General features: G+C 36.5%; 2 protein-coding genes across 2 annotated transcripts; both read left to right on the top strand.

The window, feature by feature from the left end:
* The first annotated feature begins 1,848 nt into the window (after positions 1–1,848).
* LOC126792316 (uncharacterized) lies at positions 1,849–3,588 on the top strand. Its single transcript, XM_050518769.1, has 7 exons — positions 1,849–1,876; positions 2,035–2,084; positions 2,273–2,368; positions 2,413–2,440; positions 2,583–2,718; positions 3,047–3,213; positions 3,428–3,588. The coding sequence occupies exons 1-7, from the start codon at positions 1,849–1,851 to the stop codon at positions 3,586–3,588; spliced, it is 666 nt and encodes a 221-aa protein (XP_050374726.1).
* A 2,839-nt stretch (positions 3,589–6,427) lies between these two features.
* LOC126790105 (kinesin-like protein KIN-12C) lies at positions 6,428–18,226 on the top strand. The gene is made up of 35 exons (XM_050516241.1): positions 6,428–7,068; positions 7,156–7,311; positions 7,524–7,607; positions 7,713–7,832; positions 7,955–8,068; positions 8,159–8,251; positions 8,329–8,489; positions 8,566–8,640; positions 9,129–9,216; positions 9,325–9,383; positions 9,474–9,537; positions 9,643–9,708; positions 9,796–9,963; positions 10,048–10,152; positions 10,288–10,523; positions 10,611–10,680; positions 10,761–10,814; positions 10,930–10,988; positions 11,366–11,432; positions 11,517–11,576; positions 11,950–13,192; positions 13,276–13,349; positions 13,495–14,808; positions 14,896–15,003; positions 15,174–15,337; positions 15,415–15,502; positions 15,634–15,708; positions 15,963–16,187; positions 16,438–16,536; positions 16,620–16,694; positions 16,794–16,852; positions 17,168–17,279; positions 17,387–17,673; positions 17,760–17,874; positions 17,963–18,226. Exons 1-34 carry the CDS (start codon positions 6,553–6,555, stop codon positions 17,791–17,793), a joined length of 6,372 nt encoding a protein of 2,123 aa, XP_050372198.1. The 5' UTR covers positions 6,428–6,552; the 3' UTR covers positions 17,794–17,874; positions 17,963–18,226.
* The last annotated feature ends 11 nt before the right edge of the window (positions 18,227–18,237 follow it).

Consider the following 18,237-nt stretch of genomic DNA (forward strand, 5'->3'; position numbering starts at 1 on the left):
CTTGGTCAATCTCGTGGTAGCTACAACAAGAAAGACTATGCACGCCAGCAACTAGAGTTGGAAGATTTGACGGAGCTGGAAATGACATTAGCAACTTTCATTAGGACTACTAAGCCAAAAGGAGGGGAGAAAGAGGCTACTGAGGTCGAGGAAAATATGGAGCCGGCAGAGGACATGGAGATGGGCTCGGAGGATGCATGTTGATGCTGCTAGCCTCCAATAGGAGGCGGAGGGCAAGTGATATCCTAGCAACACCAAGAAATATCCTTTCTATTTTATTTACGTTTTTTTATCATTCTTTCAATGAAGTACTCCATTAATGCCCTTAGCTCGATTTGTTAGCATAATCTTACGTTTAGATTAGAGATAATTACATGCTTTAGCTTTGCTTTAGTGTTTTTTCATTTTATTTTGGGACTTTTTTCAAACTTTTGGTTTGTATAATAAGCGTGTTTTTGCGCAGTTTCATTAGCTTCTTATGTTTTAGCTTGTATGAGAGGTGACATGTCACCTCTTATATTTAGTATTTGTGACCGTGCATGGCGTTGTCACCAAATGAAGAAAATTCATTCCCCTAAAAAAATCTCACCATGTGGCTTATGAGTTCGTACAAAACTTGTATATACTAGTGTTACCTAGAAATTTAGATCGTCATGGTAATCCATACCAGTTCAATTACGAAATCCATCATCTCTTATATTTCCAGGTCCCATAACCGCTCCACTTTCTTTCTTTTTTTAATCATCCACCTTGTGCAATTATCAATATGCAAGGGTTTAATGAAGAATTTTCGGAAGTAAATTTGCCGACCACCTAAATTTTGTCCACCTCCTAAATCTACGCCATGCGTTCTCTTGTTTAACCATAATTTAACTATAGTTATCAATATAAATTTATGATAGTAAATTATAATTTCTTTTCATTTGTACTTTAAAAAATTCTTTTTATGACTTTAAATTTAGATCATATTAAATAATTGATTACCCAATTATTTATCTAAGTGCATGCGTGAGCATCTTGCAACATAGGTAAAAACCCAGGTTTTTTTAGGAGAATGAAGTAAAAACCCAGGTTTAGGTTTAGGTATTATGAGACTATTAGGAGTCTTGAAGACACATATTTATAAAAAAAAGGTTCCAATTATGCAATACAAAAATTAAAAGAATTAATTAATCTAAAAAAATAGTGTCAAGTTTTAAATATAAAAAAATTATTGTAATAGATTATTATCACTAACTATGGTTAAGTCTTGTTAAACAAGAGGACACATGTTGTATATTTAGGAGGTGGACATAGGGTGGATAAAATTTGGGTGGTCGGCAAATTTGCTTCCAATTTAGGCTAGGGCACTGTACATGCTGGATTTAATGAAGGAAAATGCATGCATATAGCTAGCAACCAATCTTTATTTCCTTAATGCAGGGCCGGCCCTGAGGGAGGGCAAGCTGTGCACCTGCACTGGGCCCATGAAAATCAATTAAAATGTTTGGTGTAAAAATGCCCATTTTTATAAGGATTTAGCGTAAAAGAGCCTATTTTTTTCAGAATCTGGACAATTTGCAAGCCAATTTTTTTTCCCGCACAGGGCCTTGAATCTCTCAGGGCCGGCCCTGCCTTAATGGTTCTTTATTTTCATCGACCTTGTTCTCTGCACGGTTTTAATGGAGAAGATCAAAAGACATGCTTTGTACGGTGTGCAGAAAAATATTAAGTCTAATTCACTTGTACTCAAATCACATATAAAAGCTGGCTGAGCTTGTATAGCATCTGCGCCATCTCCTGTTATCCTCTTCAAGCAAGAAGATAATAACCGCTTTTCCTTTTAAGTTGGAGATCAATTTCATTTACATGGCTAGTGTTAACGTTGAGAATGATGGTAACTAACACTTTCCCTCTGTATGCGATTCTGTTTTAAACTGAATAGTTCAAATTTTGTGAAAATAAATTATATAAGGAACTTTTAGGCACTAATATATACATAGAACTATGATCGACGCTTAACTCGGTGCCTAATATACTGCTTGATGGTTGCAGGAATTTTGAAATCATTTTCAGGCTCACCGCCTATTCATTACACTGTAAAGGTATAGTTATTCACCATGGTAACTGAAATTTTTACAAGGAATGGATATGAATCGTCAGAGTTTGAAGCTGGAGGATAGAAATGGTAACATCTATCTGTTTAACCATTTCTACTTCTTTCTCTCTATCCTATCTCTTTTCACATGTACTAGTGATATATTTTAAAACAATGCATTTGTTTTGATCACAGGAAACTGGTTTTTACCCAAATGGAAACAAGAGGAGGAATGTGGGAGGTCACATATCTCTCTACTTGGTAATAGCTGGAAAAGATTCGCTTCCCCAGGTTGGGTGGTATATGTTGATTTTAGATTGTTCTTGCTCGATCAGAATAAGAGAGTATACTCGGTTTTTGAAGGTATAATGTCATTTATATGATGTTCCCTAGTGCTGTGGACTTGCTTATGTGTGTGTATGCATGCTAAGTTGCTAACTGCAATGCATATTGCTTAATTTCAGAGTACTTATAATTGTTATTGATTGTTTTAATTTGCACTTAGATGCTTCTACAAAGCGAAAGTGCTTTAATGGTGTTATGCTTGATGTGGCTGGATTTGATAAACTCATCCCCATTAAAAAAATTAAGGACGTCTCCAATGGGTATCTTGTTGACGCACATGCGTGTATGGAGCCGAGGTTTATGTTTGCAAAGCAAGGAGGATATGGAAAGGAGAGTGTCTAAGAAAGATAAGAAATGCCTCTGCGAGAAAGCATCTCTGGAAGCTTGAAAACTTCTCAGAATTAGATGCAGAATCTTATAAATCAGATCCCTTTAATGCTGGAGGCTATAAATGGTATCTCTGATAAGCCTTATGAGTTATATATGCAATTTGGACTCAAATTTCAGGAACTGATTGATGCCAATTGCCGATTTAATTGTGCAATAGTTGCAGAACTTGTTACACTATTTTTTCCAAGGCATCATATTCTTAATTTTCTTCTACTGGCATGGTTTTATTTGCAGGACAATACTACTCTATCCGAAGGGGAATTCTGATGCAACTGATAGCCATCTCTCATTGTTCGTAGGCTTGGCTGATTCTAAGACCCTTCCTTCTGGGTCTCTTATATTTGCAGATTATACATTGCGCATCCTAGATCAAATTCATGGCAGGCATTGCAGTAAAATTGGTAAAGAATGACTAATTGACATTTCTATGCAGATGTACTCGCTACTCCATTTGATATCATGCACTTAATTTATACAGCATTACATAGTAACCAGAGAAAAATATTAAGGGGCTACTAGTATCTTTTGTATATATATATATATATTATACGCTATTTTTATATTTTGGCTGCAACATTTGGCTAGCTAGTTTTTTAATGTTCACTCTACTTGTAGGTGAAATTGGCCGCATCTTCGGTACCTTGAATAAGGATTGGGGTTACAATAAATTCATCGCGCTGGAGATGTTCAAACAGGCAGGCGAGGGCTTTTTACTGAATGACGCTTGCATTATTGATGCAGAAGTCACTGTTCGTGGTATTACTAGAGCTCTGTAGTAATAACTTGCTGAGGACTATTTCTACACCGTGCCGAGACATGAAGGGGCTGCGTACGTAGTGCATTCACAGAGCCAACGATACGAGTTATAGTTTTTCTGACCAAGTGAAGATCAAACACATTGGAGCATGTTTATCTGTCATTACCTAAAAAGTAAAATATTTGATCCTGAGTTCACTAGAATAGTAATGTAGATTTGATGTTTGAGTTCATAGATCATGTTGCACACAGCAAATTTCTCAATTTTCACAGTGCTTAAGTTCATATTGCCTTCTGAGTTTGTACAAAGCTGATCGAACCTAGCTGTATAAGGACCCTACGTACAATGGAGCATTGAACAATTACACTTGCATACTAGCGATATCTAAATATAGTTCTTGGTAGTCAAATCTGATGAAGTTGTAATGAAACAAGCCGCTCCATTTTCACTCTTTATTGATTACTTCATGCAGTTATCATCTATCAATGTTGGGAACTTGGGATTCGAATATTTACCAAGAATCTAGACAAGCTGCTTTCTCATCATGGTGTTCCTTTTGTGCTCAAATTAGGACTATCAATTGATCGAGCATCCAATCCTTCAATTCTTTCGACTAATAATGTTACCTCTTGCTCATGATATCGATGCTTGTTTCATAAAAAAAAACCTCTATATGATGTTTGAGTTCGTAAGTTCATATTGGCTTCTGAGTTTGTACAAAGCTAAATTGAACCTAGCTATAACCCTACAATGGAGCATTGAACAATCAAACTTATATACTGGCCATAGGGTGAGACATCTAAAAACACCTACCAAGAATTTAGAATCCATTGTAGTTGTAATGAAATAACCCGCTCCACTTTCACTTTTTTATTACCTCATGCAATTAGCAGTGTTCGGATTCAAATTTCTCACCTCAAATGCTTGATTACAGACTTACAGTCTAGGCATGGCTGCTTTCTCATCATGGTGTTCCTTTTGTGCTTATTAGGGCCATCAATCGAGCATCCACTTCCGAACTTCTCATCATGCGCGCTATTATTTCGTCTATTAATGTTGCCTCTTGGCTCTTGCTCATGGTGCTTGTTTCATGAAAGAGCCTCTATTCAAATATTGAGTAAACTTATGATGGATAAGTAGTGGTTAATTTGAAGTTGTCAGATGACCCTTTTAACTATAAGGATAGATGTGAAATAAATGTGGTTATAGTCATCTTGTTTAGATAAGTTACTTTTGACGGTCCGTTGGTTGTAAAGCATTATTATACTATTATAACTAAAATAGAGTTTGTCAATCAAAAGACATGTGAAAATACGTATAAATCCCTACATCATATACTAATTTAAAATCAATTGAAATAATTTAGGGATAAAAAGATAAAAGTAAAAATAGAAAAAATAAAATTATTTTCTTTTGCTGATAACTTTCACATGCTCTAACTGCCCACTATTTCTCACTATTTTGCAATAAATCTCTAATTATTTTGAACAAAAAATATTATCTCACCCATCAGGTGTGTGCTGTTCTTGTTATTAATAACTCAAACAAGCTTTGTCAACCAAAACGCCTGTGAAATTACATTAACACTTTTTCATCATATGTTATTTAAAAAAAATTATATAATTCATAGACAAGAAGGTTAAAACTAAAATCATAATCATAAATTAATTAAAAAAATTTATCTGCAGATAATTTCCCTCTATAACTCCTTATTTCATTTGCCCACACACTTAGTGGGTGATGGTTGCTAGTTTTAATAAATTAAATTTTAATTTTACTTATTATATAGATGTTTGTTATATATATTTGGATTGGTCTTTGCAAAATGCACTCGCTAAATAAAACACGAGAATGAAAATGTTTGTATGTGAAAATAAGAGAGTTGTTTTTCTTACCGAAAGTGGTTGCTTTAGAGGTCTTTTCTTGCAAAAGAACAATATTATTAATTATTAATTTACGAGTGAAAGATAGAATTAATTTGAGAAGATGAATTATGTAATCTTAAAGAATTTTTTGATTCCCCTTAAAAAAAGAATTTTTCGAATTTGTTATAATAATTGAATATAAAAGTAGATTAAAAAAGATATTAATGAATAGTAGATTGATTTGATATCTAATAATGATATATTGATATCCTCAAAAATAATAAGGATATATTAATTATGAGCATTTTCGAAAAATATAGAGATTTAAATAGTATTTTAAGTATTTTTAAATATAAAAGGAGGTCTACTAAGTGAGGAGACCTAAATATCGTTTTTAGAGGTATGAATAAAAACTTCATTTCTTGTAAATTTTTTGTCGCTTAAAAAAAAAGAACAAAATACTAGTCAATTCTCAAACTATCACAAGCTCGACAGTTTACTTATTCAAGTTTCAATTTCAATTGATCACTCCTTATACTTTTCAAATTCGAGAAATCTGGTCATTCCGTCATCTTTTCATCTAATTTGAGTGTTAAATTGTTTTTTGGACAAACATAAATTAGATGGACTTAACACCCAAATTGGATGTAAATATGATAGAAGAACTAGATTGCTCGAATTTGAAAAGTATAAGGAGTGATCAATTAAATTGAAACTTGAAAAAATAAATTATCGAGTTTGTAAAACTGTGAGTAAGTGACCAGTATTTTTATATAAAAAAATGAGAGTCCCAAACCCTAAATGGGCAGTTCTCTTAATAACCAATAACTTTCAGGGGTGTCGATTTAGTAAATTGACTCTTCTTCGGGACGATCACGGCAAACAATTCAAGTGTGCAAAAGGGGCGGGGCCTATTATCACTCAGCTTTACAATTTCAAACTCCAACGGCCTGACACTCTCTCTTCCCACTCCAAATCTCAAAGCTCCTCTCTCTCTCATTTCTCCCAAATCCCAACCCAAAACGCCGTCGTTTTCTTCCACTCATGGACTCAAAACCCAGCTTCTAATTCCTTCACCATAACCAATTCATCTCCCACCGAACCTTCTGAGCTCAGCAATGTCCAAAGAGAGCTCTATCGCCCGACGGAGGCCGCAGCCGGAGCCGAACGAGAACGACTTCGAAGCTCCGGCGAATCCAGTCCAATTCCCGCCGCCGAGGACTCCGCTGAACAGCATAGCAGATCCAGCGCAATTGCCGAAGGAGTTTCACGAGCTCGATTCGGATTCGCAGCAGCCGAAGCTCGAAGCGGTTAGATCCGGTAGGTTTTCGCTATCGGAGAGAAGGCTTGAAGGTTTGGATAAGGTAGGAAATGTAGGCCTCGGATTTGGAACTCCTAGGGTTTCAGGCAGAGGAGGAAAGGCGCACTCGGAGCCTAACTCGGCGCAGAGCACTCCGGCGAGGAATCGAGCTTCATTTGGAGGCTGTGGAGTGAGTAGAGCTCCGCTGTACAGTGGGCATAGAGCAGGGAGTTCTTCTAGAATCATTCCGGTGGCGAATTCGGAGATTTTGACTCAAGTGCAGCATTTTGAGCTTGTTGAGGACTCTTCGTTTTGGACTGATCACAATGTGCAGGTTTGTGGAGTAGTTTTGGGGTTTGTGATTGTATTTAGATGTTGAGTTTTCGGTAAATTTTGATTTGTGTTTTGAGTTTTGTTTCAGGTACTGATTCGAATTCGGCCATTGAGTAGTATGGAGAGGGCTTTGCAAGGGTGTGGTAGGTGTTTGAAGCAGGAGAGCTCGCAGAGTCTGGTGTTGCTTGGTCATCCTGAAGCTCGATTCACATTTGATCATATTGCATGCGAAACGATATCACAGGTTTTCTTATCTTAATCTTTAGTTAGGGATTAACTGCAATGATTATCTCCTTTATATGGAATATTGTAGTTTCCAAATGGAATATATTAACAGTTATGAATCTTTATCTTTTAATTTTCCTATAATAGGCTTTATTTATTGGTTTTGTATGAAGCAATACTTGATCATATGTAAGTGGGCACTCATTTTGTGTCTGATTGAATTTGCTGTAGGAAAAGTTGTTCAAGGTTTCTGGGTTGCCAATGGTGGAGAATTGCTTGTCTGGTTATAACAGCTGTATGTTCGCATATGGTCAGGTAATTTTTTCCGCTACTTAAGAATTTGGTGATTGTTTATAATGCTTTGTGGTGCATAGGTTGAAGCATTGGTTGCTTTTATATTATTATTTTCTTATTCTGCAGACAGGTAGTGGCAAAACGTACACCATGATGGGTGAGATAAATGAGAGTGAGGGACAACTCAATGAGGATTGCGGGATTACTCCACGCATTTTTGAATATTTGTTCAAGAGGATTAGACTGGTGCGTTGTCACATTATTGATATATTCCATGACTACTATTCCTAGTTCATTCATTATTGGCTTCTGGACTGGTTTTCGTACTTGCTTTTAGGTAGATGTCTTAGTGTAATTTATATGCGCAGGAAGAGGAGAGCAGGCGAGAGGAACAGCTGAAGTACAGCTGCAAATGTTCCTTTCTCGAGATTTACAATGAGCAGATAACAGATCTCTTGGAGCCTTCATCAACTAATCTACAAGTAAGTAATACCTATTCATATGGTTCATGCTTCATGTTACACCTAGAGTTGTTCATTTTGAGCTCTAAGTAACGTACTTCCCTATTACAGCTCAGGGAGGACATGAAGAAAGGGGTTTACGTTGAAAACCTTACAGAATACAATGTGACTAATGTTGATGATGTTGTCAAGCTTCTGCTACATGTGAGTACATACTATATATTATGCTCTGCACTGCTTCCACTGTAGGATGTAAACCTGATAGCTACATACTTTTTTAGGGTGCTTCAAACAGAAAAATGGCAGCTACACACATGAACAGTGAGAGCAGCCGCTCACATAGTGTTTTCACATGTATTATTGAAAGTCATTGGGAAAACGATTCCATGACCCATTTTAGATTTGCAAGGTTGAATTTAGTAGATCTGGCTGGATCAGAGAGGTATGCAAGTTTCTTCCCTTGTTCTTCTTCTTCTTTGTAGATGCTTACATGCTAGATAACATGCTTGTTAGTTCAGGCAGAAAGGCTCTGGCGCAGAGGGAGATCGTTTGAAAGAAGCAGCAAATATAAACAAATCTTTATCAACTCTTGGGTACTATTTTCTGTTAAATTACATTTATACAGAAGAATATCTTCCATATTTCTCTTTTCTCAAAAAATCTTCCATATTTCTCATTCACCATTCTGCTTGATGTTCCTTTATTTTTTTTCACATGCATGATGCTCATTCAGCCTCCCCTAACATGAGGTCCTATTCCTAGTAGAAATATACCTATCAACATATTGAAAATCAAATGATATTAAACTAAATTTAGAGTATGGGAAGATAAAGTTGTTCATGCCTTTGCGATGTCAAGGGCACAGTTCTCTCATCATATTCTGTAATTCAATTGTCATACATTTCATAAAGTCAAATTCACATGCCAATGAATTCATTAATAGTTGCTTCCAAATCCATTTTTTATGGGGTCTATTTGATGCCAACCACAAACAGCTAAACTTCTGTTATACTAATGGTGTTCCAGTCAAACCCGAGATTGGTTTTTTAGTAGGTTAACTGGTATTATTCTGTTGTTTTAGGTTGGTGATAATGTCTCTGGTTGATTTAGCGCATGGGAAGCACAGGCATGTTCCTTATAGAGATTCGAGGCTTACTTTTCTGCTTCAGGTTAGAATCAGAAGCTTTGGTACTCAATATGCCATCTTATTATGAAATGCATACTTTGACATTTTATCTTCAAAGAATACTTAAATGGTGCACATCTTTTGGGTGCAGGATTCTCTTGGTGGAAACTCTAAAACAACTATAATTGCAAATGTCAGCCCATCTAGTTGGTTTGTGATATTTGCCTAAATTCCATGATAAATTTATGTTTTTTTTCTATTTCCTTTGTTTCCTTTAAGTGACTCTTGCTTTCTTTTCAGTTCTGCAAATGAGACACTGAGCACTTTGAAGTTTGCCCAGCGTGCTAAACTTATACAGAACAATGTACTTTATATACTTTTCATTTTTTGAGAAAATACTTTGTATACTAATAGATGAACTTGGTAATTATCTCTTATTGTTGACATCATTTTCTATATTCTTTTCCAGGCTAAAGTGAATGAAGATGCTTCAGGTGACATAACCGCTCTCCAGCGACACATCCAACATCTAAAGGCATGATTGTATTGGCTTCTTTATTTATAAGTTTTACCTTGGACATCTATTAGATGTTAGACTGAAGCAATTATTGTACCATAACAGGGCCAGTTGTCCTTCCTGATGAAGCATCATAACCTCTCATTATCTTCATCTAGTGGTGTGCCAAGTATTGAAGAACCTAGAGGCAGTGGTTTGCCTGATGAAGACAACTCTATTAAAGAGAAAACGGATACTGATAGTCAAAAGACATCAAGTTTCCAAAGCAAGAAGGTAATGTGAACTCCTATATGAGACAAACTTAGTTGCCAATTTAGAAGCTGTATGCAGTTAGCATCTGACACCCAACTTTAACAGCTAAATTCCATGGAGACCATTTTGGTTGGTGCCTTAAGAAGGGAAAAGGTGGCAGATGATGCACTACAGAATTTGGTGGCTGAAATTGAACACATGAATTGTTTGGTGCGTCTTGTTACACTTTTTTTTTTCCTGCAATTTATTACTTTGTCTATATATGCAGGTTTTTTTTTCTTACTATGCTTTACTTCAAAAATACCAGAAATTCCTGTGTTTCTTATTGGTGTGACATGACTGCAGGCTTGTGAAAGAGAGGAGGATAGTAGGCATACAAAACTAATGCTAAGAACTCGTGATGAGAAAATCAAAAGACTTGAGTTGTTGGTGGATGGAATGTTGTCTGCTGAAAAGTATCTCATGAAAGAGAACAAAGCTTTGCAAGAAGAGATTCAGATGCTTCAAGCACGACCTGATGAAAATCCAGAATTGACCCATTATGCTGTGGAGAACAGTAGACTTCTGGAGCAACTTCAATTGTAATATTCACAAGGATCAAAAAGTTGCAGATGCTTGTCCACAATTTTGGAAACCAGGGACTCATTTTGCATTATTCTTCTTGCTAGGTATCAAAAATTTTACGAAGAAGGAGAGCGGGAAACATTGCTAAATGAAGTATCAGACTTGCGCAATCAGGTCAGTATAAGTCTCTGTTCTTCCAGAAAATTGTCATGCACTCTGTCTTGGCTTTCTAAAGTATCATGTCTTATGTGCAGCTTCTGGATACACTTCAAAGAAAGCTTCCATTTTCAAGTGAAAATGAAAATCAGGTTGGAAAACGATTGTTTTACTATTTGCATTTAGGTTAAGTGCCACCTCTTTCCCATATAATTCTCACCTTCTAGGAACTCCCAATTCTTAATAAGAATGTTTTCAACTGTGCAGAATAGTGATATCAGAAAGGAATTGGAAGATTGCAAGAACATGAACTCTAAACTGATCAGGTATTACTTTTTATCCACGTAAATTCGTACGAGTCCTTGAATAATAACTACAACAGATAACCCAATTTTGGAGTGGTTGAACTGGCGAATTCTCTGAGTTTCTATTTAGCCGTATTGCCTTGGAAACAGCCTAGGGTAGAAGGGAATATCTCATTCTTACTTTTCAACATGATAAATCATGTGTGTTGCCTGTATTTTACAGCCAGATCAAAAAATTCTGTTGCATCTCCTTTCTCCCTTATGAGCTCTTGCAAACTCCATCATGTTCATCTAATTATTCAAGATGCAATGATACAGTTTGAATTTTGACACTAAGCCTCATATTAAACGTAGGAATTTTTGTTTTTTCCCAGCTTCTTATGTTTGATTTTCTGCAGGGAAGTAGATGAACTGCAATTGGAAATGAGAAAGTACATGAGCTCCAGTCAGGCTGCATCCGACTCTGTAAGATGGCTAACAAACTACTTCACTCGAAACTGTTGTTTAAACCTTTGCCTCAGGCAATTAGCAATCTATGTATATGTGCAGGTCAGAGATTCTTTCTCCAAGGATGCTGAGGAGTTCAGGCAATCAGTTAAAAATTCAACGGTAAGCAACATATCAATTTTTTAGCCTCCTAATGTGCAAATAGTTTAATAAGGTGAACATCATTAAGAAACTGGATTTGTTTGTAAAAGTACATGTTTTCTTTTTTCTCCGTATCACACCTCACTTCATTTTCTGTGCATTTAATTCAAGACTGATCTATATGATGATCTCTGCCATGATATTCTATGTTGAATTTTTGAATAAATTGTAATATTTCTTCATCCATCTTCATTTTACTTGACAATTAACAAGAGTGGTGCATGAAATTTTATTCAGATTTGAACTTCTGACGAGCTTGAAAGCAACTTATTCTAATAACATCCAACCTTACATGATATATATTTACCAATCCTTTGCTTTGATTAATTTAAAGGTGGAAACTTTGTCTCTGCGAAGTGACTGTGGATATGAAATGGCATCTTACACTGAGGCAGATGATGAGGCTTTACAGAATCATGACCAAAATGGTGATGATGATACACGAAAGAAGTTGATCGATGCTAAAATGTTGATTGAGGAAAAGGAGCCTGAGCAGGAAATCATGGGTTCGCTGATGGACATGAGTAAAGACGTTGAGAGGAAATCTCTACAGGCCAAGTTGGAGAAAATGGCTGAGGACCTGGAGAAGGTCAAATTACTTAATAGCCACTTTCAAGAGGATCAGCTATTACAGTTGTCCTGCCAGAAACAAACTGAAATGGTTTGTGAACAGGTTGAGATGGAGACAGCAAGAACAATTCTTCATTTACAGGAAGAGGTTGCTGCCCTTCAGTTTGAACTTGATGAAAAGTTACAATGCATGATTAATGAAAATACGACATTGAAAAGTACCATAGCATCTAAAGAGGGTGAAATAAGGACACTGAGAATGGATTGGGAAAAGGCAACATTAGAACTAACTAGATTCCTTCTGGATGGTTCTAGATCCCTAAAAAATGCCTCCAGCCAAATAGAAAGTATTACTTGCTCATTTCCTCAAGCTAATGTTTGTATTAGTGAAAATGTTCAGAGGGCTGCCAAAGTTTGCTTGGAAAAGGAAGAAACAATTGAACTACTACAAAAGAGCTTGGAAGATGCACAAAAGATGGTAACAGAAATGGGAGAGAAGTTAAGTTCCTTGAAGGGAGCAACAATGGCTTTAAGTGAACTCCAGCATTTGAATAGTGATGAAAAGATGAAGTATAATGATATTCATTACATGATTCATGGAATGAGAAATGAGCTCACTGTAGCAAATGGTAGATTGAAAAATATTGAAGATTTTGTTTGCACTTACCCTTCACGAAAAACAGTTTTAGGAGATGAAGATGAGTGGAGTACTGATAGTTCCACGTCAAGCTACGATTCTTCATCTGAAAGCATTTCTTCTGGACATGTATTGTGGACAATGGAAGGGCAATTACAGGACTCAAACGTTGAAGAAGTCTCAGTACTTCAGTCTGCTCATGGAGATCCAGAAAAGTCAAAGCTGTTATCAAGTTTCAGTCCACCTGAAGGAGAAATATTCTGCCTGAAAAAAGAACTGGAGATAACAATTGATGCTTTTAACAATCTATATGTTCAGTTAGCCTCACTTGCTGGTGAAACTGTTGCTGAAAATCATTCTCCGCAAGGAGGTACATTATTTTCCAAGGAACTAATTATATTTTAAAGAATACCAGAAAGATAAAATGACTGATTCAGTTCATATTGAATGCAGATGTAAAACAGCTTGTTCAACCGTTTAAGCTGAAGACTGCTAGTGCTTATGCAGGTTGTCATACAACAGTAAAGGTACATACTTTTCTCTAACCTAATCCTACAGAAAAGTATAGCATCAACTACAGATTAGGATCAAAATTATAATGGAGCTTTTATTGTAAGATAAAATAATAAGATGACCATCCTTATCTTGTGTGCGACAATTTGTGATGTGCAGTTAGTTGGCAGTGAGAAGAATGATTTCGCTAGTAGCTTCTTAGTCAATTTTGAAGAAGCGAATGCAACCATAAAGGAGGCTGATCTCATGTTAAATGCCTTGTTGGAAGCCAATGAAAATTCAAAACAATTGACTGGGCTGTGGAAGCAAACTGGTGAGGAACTAATGTTAGAAAGAGCAAGATTTATTGAAGAAGTGGAACATCTCAAATGTTCTCTACTTTCAAAAGAAAGAGAGAACTTACTGCTGCAAAATCAATCATGTTTTGATTTGGCAGAGATAGGAAAATCAGTGTCTCTGCTTGAAGAGTGTTTCATGCAATTAAAAAGTGATGTCGAGGACAGGTTTAATACAATATATGCTGATGTTTTCTCAATGGGGAGCAACATACGCAGCTTTATTAGCAGTTCAAGATCATTACTAGAAGAAATATACTCTGAGACATTAAAGAAAGAATTTGCCATGTTTGTGCTTCATCAGTGTCTAAGAGGAGAGCTTGTCCCCAACATGTCATGTGTAAATTTAGAAATAGATTACCACCAATTTAGGAGCCAAGAAGGATGTTCAGAAATGAATAAAATGCATAAGGTCTACTCAAGTGGTGAGGAGAGCACCATGCTCAGTACATTGTGCATAGATGATGGGGATCAATGTGAAGCAGTCACCAACTTGAAAGAGCGTGAGTGCAGTCTCTCTCGTGATACTTTGATACACGAGAACTTAGTACTGAAGGAAGAGTTACAAAGGAGGGAAGCTCTACTAGAAGGCTTGCATTTTGATTTCAGAACGCTGCAGGAATCAACATCCAACACAAAGGATATGAAGGATGAAACTCAAAAGCTGATACAATCTTTGAGACAAATCCAGCTTGAACTAGAATTGAAAACATGCCACCTTGATGACATGTTGGTTGAACAAAGAAAACTTCAGGATCATTTGAATGATACTGAAGAGGCTTTGCTTATATCTAATTCCAATCTCCAGGAGGCCAATGAAACAGTTGAAACCCTTTCAGAGCAGAATATTGAGTTAAAAGTGCTTCTAAAAGATCTCTATCTCCACAAAGTTGAAGCTGAAGAACAACTGGAAGAGCAGAAGGAGGTGGTGAAAGGTTTGGAAAAAGAGATTTTGCATTTGAATTCTTCAATGGAAGAAAAAATAGTGTTTTCGGTTGAAGGTATTCATGGTGATTTGAGAATGGCTATCAGTGAAAGAGATCGACTCCTTGATGAAGTCCAGTCCTTGAATGATAAACTTGAAATGGCATGCGCAATAGCTGATGAAAACGAAGCTATATCTGTTGAAGCTCGCCAGGTATGCCCTTCATCCTTTTATTTGTTCATTTGATATTGAACTTATGATTGAAGGTGAACTTCTCTTATATGGAGTTACAATGTTTAGGATGCTGAGACAAGTAAAATGTATGCTGAACAAAAGGAAGAGGAAGTGAAGATTTTAGAACACTCTGTGGAAGAACTTGAATGCACCATCAATGTACTGGAAAAAAAGGTTAGCCCCCAGTCATTTTTGTTTCAAGATGTCACTTACTGTCCATCAATGTGTTAAAGTTTCAACTAGAATTAGGTTTTGTACTTAAAAATAATGCCAAGTATCTAGTTCAATTTGCCATTTATATATAATTTCATTCCAAAAATTTGTTGCGCGTGCTCCTCGTTTAGGTGTATGAGATGGATGATGAGGTAGAAAGGCATCGGTTGATCAGAGATGCACTAGAACTGGAACTCCAAGCTTTAAGACAGAGATTGTCAACGGTCAAAAGTTTCACTGAAAACGCGGATTCAGAAAACACAAAAACTGAAGAAGATGAAGACCTGATATCTAGGTATAGCTTATTTTCCTAAATAAGTACTTATGCAACTTTTACTTTACATTATAAATAAAAGAATTGATTCTGGTCAGGCAACTTAAGAGTAAGCTACTGGAACTTCATGAGGCTCATAATAGGATAAAGATTCTTGAAGAGGAAAGAGCAGAACGGGATAAAGAGGTGAGATCCGCCTGTCTTTCTGGTTGTTGTTAATCTTAGTAGTTATCATTTTGCTCATTGTACTTCCATAATTTGTCTTGTATTGACGTTCTGTAAGAAACTAATTCTGACAAACTGTACATATCTTGCAGATCAAACAATGCAAGGAATACATCTCTGAACTTGTTTTGCATGCCGAAGCTCAGGCTGCACAGTACCAACAGAAGGTACACTTGCTATATTTCTGTTTTTAACCAGAATCTAGTTTGAGCTTGGCAAGGGATTTCCCATTATTCTAAAAATGGTCTCACAAATGTTTACAATGCCGACCAGCTAAACTATATGGTGAATCTGGCTTTTCGTAATTTTTATAAGTGAGCCTAACACTTGAAGGTTCTTAACAGTCAGGGTTAGACTTTGAATATGTATATATAACTGCTAAAGGTCTAAAATTTATGCTGTGGCACTACTTTTTGCACAGTATAAGACTCTTGAGGCCATGGTCTGTGAAGTAAAAGCAGATAAGACATATTCGGCAACAAACAAAACTGAGAGGAGCTCAATTAGAACAAGGGGCTCTGGTTCACCCTTCAGGTGTATATCATCTTTGGTTCAGCAAATGAACACGGAGAAGGATCAGGAGTTGTCTACAGCCAGGCTTCGGATTGAGGAACTAGAGGCACTGGCTGCCAGTCAGCAAAAGGAGGTGAAGCTGCTTTTCTTGCTTGATTATTACTATTGATTGCTCATACTCATAATCTCCCTGTCTCTCTTATACGTGCACTGTGCACACACATGTAATATCACCAGCTTCTAATATGCACAAGACACTCAAAAATATTTTGCTCATTGTACTTCTGATCTGAAAAATATTGTACACCCATATGCTTCAGTTCTATATTCGACCTATTATTAACGATCATTAACCATGAAATTTTATTAATTCTTGATCTCAGGTATGTTTGCTGAATACTAGGCTGGCAGCAACAGAAAGCATGACACATGATGTTATTCGAGATTTACTTGGTGTGAAATTGGACATGACTAACTATGCAGTAAGTTTCAGCCTGTGAGTTTTCTTTTAAACATTTCATAGCTACACTTCTAATGTGCTTCATTTTCTTTCGGTGTCATCTAGGACTTGATAGACCAATACCAGGTTCAAAAACTAGTAGAAGAGGCTCATCATCAGACAGAAGACTTCCTGGCCAAGGTGCTTATCTCTAAAACTATTCTGATCTCTCTCTCTCTCTCTCTCTCTCTCATATTATCACAACAGCATTCTAAATTATTTCATTTGGTACCATTGTAGGAGAAAGAAATTCTCAACTTGAGAAAGCAGGTCACTGATCTAATGGAAGAAAGACAAAGGTCAGATCTCTTGCTACAAGTTCTTGTAATCACGACTACATTTGTTTGAAAAAAGAAAAGGAGAGAGAAGGAACAAGTACAACAAATGATTCTTCTGATCTGAAAATGGTACCTAAAGAGAAACAAGACTTAACTAAATATTGTGAGAAAGGGTTGGCTTAGGGAAAAGCCAGTCTCCAAATCATAATCGTCACGTTACAAAAAATACTTTACATTTGGTACTTTCTACAGTTAATTGGGTACTTGAGTGAGTGTCATGACTACAAACTAATACACACTAGCTTCTACTTTCTCTCCCAAATATTGTCGATGCAGTTGCATAACCGAAATAGAAAAAAAAGAAGGGGATATACTAGCTGCTCAGATGTCCATGCAAGAACTCGAAGAGAGGGATCAAATGCTTTCTGCGCAGAATGAGATGTTGAAGGTAAATCTTTAAGAAACTGTTTACTCTGCATAACCTTGTATAAAATGGTGAATGTTTTCATTCAAGGAAGTTTTTTTTTACAAGTTTTCTGCTACCTTTATATGTAGACCGACAAGACCAAACTAAAGAGAAGAGTATCAGAACTGGATGACATGGTAAAAACAATTCTTGGAAAACCAAGTACCCGGCATCCAAGTCAACAAACATCCACAAGCAAGGTGAACTTGATCAAGCAGAACAGCGCATTCAGATTACATGATGGTGATTTCACCAGAAGAGTGGAACAGTCTGAGAAGGAACTCTCTCGTGTCAATGGTGAACTTGCTCAATATATCAAATCAGGTGGTGGTCAGGCGCGAGACAGACAAAGTCATGGATCAGAATTAGATTATAGGTAAGTTGCAATAGTTGTTTGCTTTACAGGTGCATGAACTACATACCACATTAATCAGCTTTTGTAATTCCACTGTTTGTCAACAGGAAGCTGAAGAACTTGAGTATGGATAAAGTATAAGATGCTGTAGACCTCCTTTGTTTGTCGACATTGTATTGTCTACAGACGAGACAATTCAAAGGTGTTATGAGGAGATTGAAGGTAACCATCATCTTATGTTCAACGGTAGTTTTATGTTGAGCTAATATGTACCTACAGATTTAATCAAATGGTTCTTTCCACTTTGCAGATTATTACTCCTCAGCTATGGAAATAGTCCCACATTGGCCCCTTCATAAAAGAATTCTTCTACGTGAGTTTGTATTTAAGCAAAGAATGTGAAGCTGTTTGTGTGATATATTTTTCCTTTTCTGGAAAACTGGGCTAGACGTTTGCACATCGCCCATATATGAACTTGGTTGTAAAGAAAAACCCTTCCATGTATAGTAATCCACTCGATTGGTCTTCAACTTTATCCCTGATAGGTAGGGCTGTAGGAGTTTTAAATAATTTGCCTACTACAGG

Source organism: Argentina anserina, chromosome 4, assembly GCF_933775445.1.
Source record: "Argentina anserina chromosome 4, drPotAnse1.1, whole genome shotgun sequence".
NCBI classification, from domain to species: Eukaryota; Viridiplantae; Streptophyta; class Magnoliopsida; order Rosales; family Rosaceae; genus Argentina; species Argentina anserina.